Below are 11,962 nucleotides of genomic sequence, written 5' to 3'. Positions count from 1 at the left end.
CGAATGGGCGTAGAACAAATTCCGCCGCGCAGGCGCGACACCTGCTGCAAACGTGTGTCCTTTTTTTCGTGTCTGTCGTGGTATCATTGTCCTCCATTCCAAACTTGAGTTGCTGTTCACCACATTACAATTCGGCGGAGCCCTCGAATCTTGCTGCCTCAGTCGTAACTTCCGAGTGGCAGCGGTGACGTATTTCCGTGGCCGCCTGATGGGCACGGCTGGTAGCGGACGGCAAAGAGCCACGGGGGAATCGAAAAATGAGCCAAATAACGCTATCGCGTTAAAAAATTAGTGCCCTTCCACTATGTGAAGAAGGATTACATGCGAAGCTGGACGCAGTCCACGAAGTGCACGAAACAAAACATGTTTGTTTGTAATTTGCTATTGAGCCGTTTGCTTCGAAGCCACTTAGCTGAATGCAACTTGAGAGGACCAGTTTCAGTCTAGAGGACAAACATGGAGGTGTCGGCTGCTCTCCCGCGTCTTGGGCATCTTACGTTTGTGGAACACACCAACCTAATCCGTTCGACCACTGAGGACATCGGAAGTCGCATTGCGCCGTTTGGCGTCCTCGTTTGAACCTCCCGCCAGCGCAAATGCATGTCATCAGTAAGGGCATGAAACCTATAGCTGCGTGTGCGCGCCCCCTCCCTCCTGTTTCACACCCAAACCCATGCACTCCGGACTTGACCACTCCGAACTTGTCAGTCGGCTTGTGTATGAGTCGCCGCTTGATGTGAACCTCCACTGCGCTGTCGTCTGAGATTTGAAGAGGGAGGGACTGCCGGGTTCCTTGCACGTCGACGATGGCAACGTCCACTATCTGGCCTCGCAGGGCTGTGCTGACCGTGGGAAAACATGGTGCGATCAGGCGCTCCTCGACCGCGTCCATTCGAGGGAAATGAGACGGGCGCGGCGGGTATACGTTGCCGAAGGTGGTCGCCTACTCGTGCATGACACTCTTTAGTAGGTCCGAGGTCGCGGGTTCGATTCCCGGCCGCGGCGGCCGCTTTTCTGATGGAGGCGAAAAGCAAAAACGCCCGTGTGTACGAGATTTCGGCGCACGATAAAGATCCCCAGGTGGTCAAAATTAATCCGGAGCCCTCCACTACGGCGCGCCTCATCGCCTGCGTTGCGTCGGCGCGTTAAACCCCTCAATCAATCAATCAATCAATCAATCTTTAGTAGGTACTCCTTGCACGTTCCGCGCAAAATAAACACCTTAACATTGGAATCCCTCTGCGGGAAACTTGCGGCCAGCACTTGACGCGCGGCCTCCTTTCCGTCCGAATCTTTCATGTTTACGATTTTGCGGACTTCTTTGTCGAACCAGATTCTATCGCACACTTCACAACTGACGCTGAAATCGGTATTGAGAAAATTGCGTTCGAATTTTGGAAGGGCACCTTTGATTGCGTTGCTCTGCCTGGCGGCGTGGTTACGGCGAATTCTCTCGGCGGCGTCGGTGATGCGCCGTTGTGCGTCGCCTTGACGGTTCAACCTTCGGCACTTTGCCTCAGATTCCCGTTCCTGGTCAGTTTGTGATACTCTGCGGCGACGTTGATTCTCCCTACGGCGTTCGCGGCCTTGTTCATTGAATGATCTCTGTTCCTCCAGGGAGTGAACGACTCGTGGCCGTCCCATAGCTCACAGGTTCCGCACACCATGAACTAGTGAACGGTGGAAGTCCTTTGCTGGAATCGTTTGACCAGAACCCGAAGCGCCGCCTCCTTTTCATCCAAATCATAAGTGTTTCTGATTTTGATTACGCTGTTATCAAACCAGATAGTATCGCAGACTATGAAACTGGCGCCGAAATGGCGATCGACGAAATCGCGTTTGAAATCAAGTAAATCGCTCTGCATGTTTTGGGGTTGTGGATTTGTGTTGTTTTTGCGTCCATTCGCACTACAGCATGCCTGCCGATGCTGTTTGAATCGCCACTATTATCGAACGATACACGTCCGTCCCACAGCGAGCTAAAATTGCAGTTGCTGATAACGGTGCTAGCGCAATTATCAGCCGATTGGGAAACATGGGGAAAGCGCATAGGTGGTGGAAAGGGGAATAACAGTTGTGGAATACGGGTCGGCGGTGGCGAGAAGGAGCACCGGAGAGGCGCCCAGTAAATCCGCTTCACCGGAATGGAAACGGGGGTGAGAAGGCGGGGGGGGGGGGGGGGGGTTAGACAGTAATAAAGTGCCTGGAATAGCTGTAGAACTTAGGTCGTGGCCAACTGCCCGATGAGCCAACGAAATCCCGGTGCCTCCGCCGCCAACGATCGAATCGTTCGTTGCTCGAGAGCAGAAGTTCCGACCTCCGATCGGAGCGGCGAGACGGCGAGAAACACCGGCAGTGTGGAAGCGGCCAGCACAAACTCGTGACGTGTTTGGATGTTGTTTATTTACTCAACATCCAGGGAATATCGATTACGCGAGGTCCTCCGCTGGCTGCTCGGTTGGGTTTCGCACACATTCAAATTGATTTTAAATATGTTCTAGGCTGTATCTGCCGCTGATATTTTGTAAAATATGTATGTGTGTTCACACCAATCTATCTTCGAAGTTATCTCGCCTTCTAAATTTTGTGTAAGTACCCCTTTAAAGTATCTTTCCGTGAAACCACTTAATTCCGTCGGGTCCGGGTTACCCAGGAGGTGCTGTCGAACAAGTTAATCAAGCCGTGTGAAGGAAGTGCGCAAAGCACGCGAACTGCGCCAAAACAGGACCAAAACAACCATTGCTAAAGCAGCCGACAAAGCCGTCCCGCCGCCGCGCCTGCCGCAAGGTAAATGTAACTGGTAGCGAAGCTTCCATAGAAGCCCGTACGTTCAGAAAATGGCGGCTCTTAAGCTGCTCATGGGGCTTAGCGCCATCTGTAAGAGGAGGGAACACTTCCGGCGGAACAAAAAATAAACCGGATGTGACGCAAGATCCGGTTAAAAGTGACGTCGATTTGGTGGCACTAGCGTGAAAATTTGACTTTAAAATTTAGCAGGTCTCTGGTCGCTGAGGGCTCATGTCATATCCATCCGACACAAGTTGGCGAGCGTTGGGCGAGTGTACTTCAAGTCAACGCCAGCTTAACTAGTACAGACTCGTGATACACGTACTTAAGCATACTGTCGTATGATTCGCCTCGGCGTTGCTAAAAACATCGTGCATTTTCTCTTAAACGTTATCGTGTATTCATGCCTTCCACTGCTGTATAAAAGCAAGCAGTTGTTTACCTTGATTGCAGTGGGTGTCAAATCGGGAACCGGGCCCGTATTCCCCACCCCCCGAATTTTTTTTCTGCCATGGGATGCAGAGCACAAAATGACACTCGACCACACTTGTCTGCCGCCCGCCCCAACCCCTTCATATATAAAACGTGCACCCCCTCCCCCCGGCACAAATTTCTGCCTACGCCACTGCTTGGTTGTTTAATTGCGTCGCACATACGCAGGTTGTGTGCGTGCCTTAAGTATAGATCAAGGTTATATATAATGCTTGCGTGCTTTGTGTGCTTCAGTTCTAATGGAAGAAATCACGCATAGTCATGCCATAATCATGACATTTCAATTTTATTCCAGGATAAACATAAAACAACTTTACTACCCTGCACAATATCAGCACGTCTGAAAATAAGTACTAAATGTTCGTGGGCAATACATGCATTATGATTTTCTTAACGCGCAGGAACAAAACCGATAACAGGAAATATGGTAGGCATTGCATCTTTTCGCAGAAAACCAGGCCGCAGGAATGTCGATTCACGGAAGTGCAGCGAGTACACCACTCTGAACCGCAGCTGTCCCGGAGTCTTATCAAGTAAACATGGGTTTCTACGGAACTTCACCCAGAATGCACGTCTGCAATTTTATGTTTGCATTGTTTAGGCAAGTGTCGCAACAGAAAAGTAAACAGAGAATAAATGGATCAATGTAAAAGTAAGCGACGTCAGCAAGTAAAAACACATAGCAGGAAAGATGTGGCAGCAGCGCAGCATAGAGCAGCACAGCACAGTTCTGCGATGGAAAGATTACTTGCGCATGCAAGCGCGGGAAGCAACGATCACTACAAGCGTTGTAATGCAATAGAGAAGGCATTGAGATAGACAATTAAGGCTAATCGTTTGAATCCCAGTGGCGCACAATACTCGCGCTATTGGAATACGCTGAGAAGTCTCGGAGTATTTGGCACCACTTGCTGCGAGCCAAACCTGAGGTGAAATCAAGTGATAACTGTGACATAACATAAAGCTTTAGTCCCATTTTATTTTTTTAAAGCACCACGACGTTCCCTTACACAACCCCCCATGCACGTATTAACAGTACTATAGTTTCGCCTTACCTTGTGGAAATCAGATGAAAATGTTGCAGTGAAACTTCAGGCGTACGGGAGTTGCTGTTGCAACCTCGTACAGCGCATCGTTTCCGTGGGTACCGAGGAAAGCGCGCCGCCCAACCGTTGGCAGCATCGCCCTGTCGGACACCATGACCGTCGGGCACGGTACTAAACGTGTTCACCCGCATACAACGCACCTCGCAACTCCACGCACAGCAAAAATTAGGTTCACACCAAATTAATAAGAAAACGAATGTGAATGCAAAACACGTGAGGGGCGTTTCCTAGCAGACGAACTTTACGCGCGCCTTTCCGAACAAGGACTACATCACAGAGCAATGGCATGTGTCATTCTTCAGACGGCGCTACAAAAAAAAAAGGTTTTTGAGAATGCATAATATTTGCATAACTTCTTTGCACACTGTGCCTAAATAATTGTGATTCAGAAACAAATATCGTTCATAAAATATAAATACGGGCGTCTATTGAAAAATGTATGGTGAGCTATGGCCGCCTATGGGTCTCTCACCCATAAAAAAGCATAAATTAGGCTATAGCCAGCTCGTGAAGTTTTTATAGATCCTACATTAAAGACTGTAAATCATAACATTCTCTTTAGACGATTATAGAACATCCTATGGTGTTTAGACTATAGAGTCACAGCTATTCAGGTTACTGTAGCCAGCTAAAGAAATATGTATGGCTTTAGTTCTATTGACCAGCCGCGGCAAAGCTCTTTTGGCTGGCTATAGACCATTGTTTAGCTTTAAGTCTACAGACTTGAAACCATTCAGCTGTCTTTTGCGAGATATTGAAAATATTTCGCCCTAAAGCTATAGAGAGAAAGCCATAAAAGCTCATTCGGCCGGCTATAGGCCGTTGTATCGCTCTAAGTCTACAGACTTGGAACCATTCAGCTGTCTTTTTGCAGCTATTGAAAAGAGTTCGTCCTAACGCTATAGAGAAAAAGCCATAAAAGCTCATTTGGCTGGTTATGGGCCGTTGTTTAACTCTAAGTCTACAAACTTGGAACCATACGGCTGTCTTCTGCCAGCTATTGGAGAGAATTTGCTTTAAAGCTAAAGAGATGCAGCCATAAAAGCTTCTGCAGCTGGGTACATTACAATATATAACTGTAAACCTTTAGACGTGTGATAATTAAGCAACATTTTGCCGGCATTAAGAAAGCGTTTGGCGCAGAACTTACAAGCCTGCATTCATAAAGGCTTCTTTAGCTAACTACACAGTAACATAAGGTTCCAAGTCTCCAGCCGCTAATCGAAAAGTGTTAGCCTATTAAGGTATAATTCGAGCAACCATTAAATCCTATTCTGCTGGTTTCAATATGACTTATGACGCGAAATTCATATACTCACGATTTACCTAGCTACATCTACAACACAGATTGGATAACGATGATGAGGTTGATGGGCCGGTTATATAAGCGTATTTGTTCAATAAGGTTAGGTACTTATTATACCAACAATACGGGAAAAGTACAATTAAAGGAAGCTACTGATTAACGCTCAAATTCAGGTTGCAACTTTGGATACTGCGGGTCGGCAAAGCTTGCAAATGAACGTTGACCGAAAAACGTATAATTTCGGAGAATTCTTCCTCTGCGGCCCTTCGCTGCCGCGGTCAAGTGAAAAAGCGGGCTTCTCTGAAAACGGCCCTCACAGCGTCGAAGCAGATTGGAAAAAACGTTCGCGGCCCACGGTAGGTACGCTCTCTCCTAAATATGTGAAAGCTGCGAACAACCGCATTCTTTCTCCCGCGGACCCCCCTTTCAGATTAGTCATTGAGAAAGGGGGAGAGCGACCCACGCCGGACCGAAGGAAGCGCGGTGAGGAAATTCTGGGAAGCAATGAAAAGGTAGAGGTGACACCTCTACTTCCTGTTTTATTTTCTGTTGTTTTTTTGGCATACTGGTTTTGGCGATGGGTACCGAAGGACACGGCCGTGCGGCCCGCGCTGTGTTAGTATTCCTGCGCGCAGCAATGCTAGTGACAGACAATTTTCCCTGAGTACTGAGAACAGATACAACTTTTTCGGATGAAGAAAACAAAACGTTAAGCGATCTTGTATTTACCAAAAAAAAATTACCAGCAAACAGGTTAGAAAAAGATAGAAAGATGGGCACGTATCTCCGCACTATTTGCTATCGCGATGGACCTGCTTATACCTGGATGTACTCAGTCAGCCACATTTCGTCTCCTTGCTCATGTGCGCGGGCATGGCACGTGTTGCCTGGTGCTGGGAATTTACGACTCGACGGCAATGTGCTCGTGTAGGCGGTGTAACCGCAAGCAAATGTGTCGGTGTCGTAAATTTCGGTTTTTACGGTGACAGTGTTACGATTAATTCAACATCAAATTCAAGTCATGCGAAAATGGATACCTGCGATACTGTGACAGGAATTTCATCGTACGCAAAACTCCAGGGTGAGTGATCTTACGAACTGAAGAGACTCTATAGTGCGAGAAATGCAGGACTTTTTTTGGTGTTCACGAATACGTTTCTAAACTACCCTGCACCACATGGGCATTGCAACGTACACAGAACTGAATATTTGGCCGCGGTGATGTGAAAAAAAAATTATTTTTTCGCGAACTGAGAAAACTTACAAGGAACTAATTGAGTGAACTTGGAAAAACGTTTTTTTATCATTGCAATGTGTGCGACCGTCTTCATTGTTTTATTGAGAGTACATTTCCATTTTAGCCACCGTACTTGCAGCTTTGTGCGTTGAGTACTGAGTGTAATGAACAACTTCTGAGTGCTCTCTTTTCTGTGGACTACCCAGCACCTGTAGGTATTTGTGTCTCGGCGGGCGTTCTCGGGGAATGTGCCGCGTAGTGTGGCTGTCGAGCGAGTCACTTAAGCGTGAGCCAAAGTGTTGGAATGCGTCTGCTGTGTTTTTCGATCGGCGTATGTGAACAACTGTTTACTGGTGGTGAAGCAGCGTAGATAGCAGCCCTTTATGTAATGAATGGAATGAATAAACTCCTTCGTTTTGCTTTCCTTGAATGCCTGTGTTTAAGCCTTTTGTGAATGAAAACTGGCGAAGTGTTTGCAATCGCAACCTCGCACTCCCCCTATATCGCTGAAGTGTTCACGGAGAATATATTACAGAATGCAGCTAGGCACACAACCTAAGTGTCACAGGAGAAGTTCTAGAGATCTGCAAGGCTCTATGCCGGCATGGCAGCGTGCTAATAATTTCTCAGCGGCTGCTGCTGTCGCTGTGTTTCAAGTAGTGGTTATTCTCTTCTGGCTGCAGCCCATGCGAAAATATTGTATGGTCGGCTATTGAAAAACCTTCTTATGGTTGTCTTAAGCTGTTTGGCCCAATTATCTTTAGACATTTCTATGGCTGTCTTTAGCCATTCGTATCGACATTCCTATGGGTGTCTTTAAATTCTTCTATAGCCATAGCGGTATCGAAAGAAGAGCTAAAGACAGCCACAGAACCGGCTATAGAAGAAGCTAAAGATACCCATAGGGATTTCGATACGAATAGCTAAAGACAACCATAGAACCGGCTATTGAAGAAGCTAAAGACACCCATAGGAATGTCGATACGAATATCTAAAGACAACCACAGAACCGGCTATAGAAGACGCTAAAGACACACATAGGAATGTCGATACGAATAGCTAAAGACAACCATATAACCGGCTATAGAAGAAGCTAAAGACACCCATTGGAATGTCGATAAAAATAGCTAAAGACAGCCGTAGACCCGGTTATAGAAGAAGCTAAAGACACCCATAGGAATGGCGATACGAATCGCTAAAGACAGAAATAGAAAAGTCTTAAGATTATTAGGCCAAATAGCTAAAGACGACCATAAAAGGATTTTCTATAGCCGACCATACAATATTTTTGTATGGGATTGTTGAATAAAACTTGGTTTTTTTTGTTATTAGTGTTTGTTCCCTCCTCACGTAGTCGCTCTACAATCGCCACTCCCACAACCCCCCGTGTTGATGTCGCTGGCAATAGGTTCTTAACCGCTTTTCGCCCGAAGCTTCGCTACCACTTATATTTTACCTTGCCCGCCGTTGTCGGCAGGCACCTGCGCGCGGGGAACGCTGGGTAACCATTCGCCGCGCCGTCTAGACTGTGCTCCGTGAGTGAAAACCACCCTCCCCCTCCCCACCCGCGTTGCGAGTTTCTTGTCGCGCACGCCACGAAGGAACCGTTGGCTGGTAGAGGTAGAAAAGCTTTGCTTTAAAAGCGTCGAGGACGGCGTCACCGGTGTGGTATATTTTGGCATTACCGTGCTCTGATGCGCCGCTTGCAAAGCGCTCGCGCCAAATGCTCGGCCCGTTACACGACTGCTTTTCCTTTGTCCTTCGAGGCGATCTGCGCATGCGCGGTAGCCAACCCTCTTGCCGACGGCATGTGGCTGGCGCTGCTGATTCTCGTCGGAGCTGTAACGCGCCGTTGGCGCCATCTCAAAAAAGTCTTTTCAGCAGATCATCCGGACCTAAAAAATCTGAAACGTTTTCTACGTCGACAACACTACAAGAAAACGACAACGACCGCGCTCAGATAAAACAGGAATTCAAAAGTGCGACTTTGCCAACTTTGCGACGAATTGCGTTGCCAAGACAAATCGGCCTCCCCGAAATCGTTTTAACTGCGTCGGCCTTGGTCGAAAATCTGTTTCGACCAATGTATCCCCAAAATCGACGTCTGGGCTCGCACGTACAGTTCCATGAAACACCAACAGACGGCACCAGCAGTCTCTACTGTAGATTGGAGAATCATAGGTGGAACCCTTTGTCCAGGGCTCCAGTGGCTTCTACTTTTCTCCCCTTTTCCCTTTTCTCCATCTTTACTTCAATAAAGTTTATTCAGTCAGTCAGTAGCTTGGAGAGACTGTTTCGGTTTCTCTTTCAGCCCATTTTGTTTAAGGAACGCTGATATCTGAATGTACAATATGTTGCACGCAGGGTTTACTGAGCGCGATCCATAATTGAAGCGAAAAAAAAGTACAGTTACGGTTGATGACAAAAGGAGCACCCATGCGCTCTTGCAAAAGTGCTGCCAATGTCGCTCTTTTTAACGTAGCATACACCTCGCTGGAGATAAAGGAAGAGAACGAAGACGATCTTCTCGTGCTCATTAGGAATTCGGAAGCCGCCCACTTTGGTCGACTGAACGTCAGCGAGTACGATGCTGGGCCACTCCAACTTGGCGTCCGGAGACAGTCGTGCGACCACCATGCTCGACAAAAAGGGACTCAACGGCTCGCCGGTGAAGAAACCTCCACCGCCGTACCTGAGCCGCTCGACGCTGAAGCGGCACCTGCGCAGGACCTACGGCCGCCGGCCCATGGAGCTGGTGAAGCGCTATTTCCGCTCCATGTTCGACCTTGCCGACTACGCCAGCTATGCGGCCTTCCTCCTGCGATGCCGCGACATGCGCATCGTGCCTCGGTGCTACCGCGTCGAGTGCCCGGGCATCAAGTACACCCGCCACGTCCTTCGCATCCTGGACGAGTGCAGCTACCGGCTCATGCTCGCCGACCTGGACTACCACCGACTGCGCAAGTTGCAGCTGTCCAGCTTTCTGGAGCGTGTGCACGAGAGGCTGGAGAAGATCGTGTCCCCGGAAGACCTGAACGCCCTGGTGGTCCTAGCCAAGGCTAAGTACGACGACATCATCCATACCTCTAGGGTCAAGCAGCTTGGCATGTTCGAGGAACTGCTCAAGGAGTACGGCATTGGACAGGAGAAGAAAGACGCCAAGGAGGAGAAGAAAGGTTCCAAAGGGGAGGAGGAAGGACATGACAATGAGGAGGAGGAAGACGACAATTGGGGTGAGGAAGATGACAATGAGGAGGAGGAGTGTGACAGTAAGGAGGAGGATGATGTTGAGAAGGAAGATGTCAATGAGAAGGAGGAGTGTGACAGTAAGGAGGAGGATGACGTTGAGAAGGAAGATGAAAATGAGGAGGAGGAGTATGACAGTAAGGAGGAGGATGACGTTGAGAAGAAAGATGACAATGAGGAGGAGGAGTATGACAGTAAGGAGGAGGATGACGTTGAGAAGAAAGATGACAATGAGGAGGAGGAGTATGACAGTAAGGAGGAGGATGACGATGAAAAGGAAGATGACAACGAGTAGGAAGACAACAATGAGGAAGAAGTTGACGATGAGGAATGATGCTCCTCACACGGATCGCACGCGAGCGACCGACAAGACTTCTTCATGGACGGCTCCTTCACCACCCCTACCACCCCCCACCCCCCACCACCCCGTGAAAATGAGCTAGCAGCAAGAAAACACAACCACTTTGTCGACGGCGTTGATCGGCGCTTGAGTGTAGTTTTGCCTTGGGAAACTGCAGGTAAACAATCCCGGTTGCGGACTGTTGTGGACTCTGGCCGTCAGTTCAGTTCGTTCTTTTTTGTCATTGTTCCTGTTGTTGTTGTTGTTGTTCTTTTCTTGTTTTCCTTTGCTACTTCCACATAAAAATATAAAGTTTGATCTCTACTCTCGGTGACTACGTGGGGACGGGGATGCCGCTGTTCGCGCAGCGAGCTTCCCGAAAACAGATATTACACTCTGTGCAGCTTGCAAGTGACATTGCACATTGGATTCGATCTTTCCGGGCATAGGCATCGCTCCTACTAGTCCAGACTTAAGCAGAATACGCGCTTCCTTAACCTCGCACTTGTGACGGCCGGCACCCTAAATGTGCACTGTTGAAGCCTTTTCTAATTTACTTGACAAGGGTCCACACGTGGATGTGCAAATGCTGGAGAAGTGCGTTTCATTTCCGTGGAAGAAAGGAATACGAAATCCCATGCGAGTTCGCGTAAAATAATAAGTGTGGTGACCGAACACGGATAACTTCTGTTCTTCTTCGCTGCCTCGAAACATCCGATGAGCACAGAACCGAAATTTCCTCCTTTGTCCTTACACGTAAGCAGGCATGTCATCACTGCGAAGGTAGCGTACAAGGGCTCTGGTTCGATTCTCGGCCGTGGCGGCTGCTTTTCTGATGGAGGCGAAAAGCGAAAACACCTGCGTTCGAGATTTCGGCGCATGTTAAAGATCCCCAGGTGGTCAAAATTAATCCGGATCTCTCCACTACGGCGCGCCTCATCGCTGGTGTAGCGTCGGCGCGTTAAACCCCAAATTAATCAATCAATCAATCAATTAAAGGTAGCGTGCCTCTGGTACGTGCCTGGTATACAGGTGTCCCAACTATCAGGCACCAAGATTTAAAAAAATAGGGCGTTACTCAAGGAAAAGTTAGTGCATAATGTTTCCAGTACAGTGTAGTTGCAAGTTTTTTCTTTAGTGAGATTTAATTAAGTAATGGTAATTATTTATCTAACTTGCGAAGTACTGTCTCAATCATTAAAGTGTCGATGAAGCAAGTTGTAGGTACCGCGCCACGAGGGACATTCAAGCGACGTACTAACTGTGTAGTAATTTTTTCTGAATGATAAAGAAAACTTGTTGATTCTCTCTCTCCCCGTGAAAAATGAAAAATACCACGTGGTGGCTCTTCCACCGTACATCATCAAACAGCGCCCTCGAGCGGGCACCCTCTCAGTTAGCCAGAATGGAGTAAAGGAAATAAAGAAAGAAGAAATCGGGACCGAGTT

General features: G+C 48.0%; 1 protein-coding gene across 1 annotated transcript; it reads left to right on the top strand.

The window, feature by feature from the left end:
- The first annotated feature begins 9,515 nt into the window (after positions 1-9,515).
- Positions 9,516-10,469, top strand: LOC144160012 (uncharacterized). Its single transcript, XM_077691640.1, has one exon. It carries the CDS (start codon positions 9,516-9,518, stop codon positions 10,467-10,469), a length of 954 nt encoding a protein of 317 aa, XP_077547766.1.
- The last annotated feature ends 1,493 nt before the right edge of the window (positions 10,470-11,962 follow it).

The sequence above is a fragment of the Haemaphysalis longicornis genome, unplaced genomic scaffold (genome assembly GCF_048455015.1).
Source record: "Haemaphysalis longicornis isolate Haplotype H1 unplaced genomic scaffold, Haemaphysalis longicornis Haplotype H1 scaffold_1, whole genome shotgun sequence".
NCBI classification, from domain to species: Eukaryota; Metazoa; Arthropoda; class Arachnida; order Ixodida; family Ixodidae; genus Haemaphysalis; species Haemaphysalis longicornis.
The sequence above is the reverse complement of the archived record's forward strand: the minus strand, read 5'-3'. Positions and strand labels throughout refer to the sequence as shown.

Excerpts from the sequence above, each read along its gene's own strand:
- LOC144160012 (XM_077691640.1), top strand. The coding sequence starts at position 9,516 with ATGCTGGGCCACTCCAACTTGGCGTCCGGAGACAGTCGTGCGACCACC.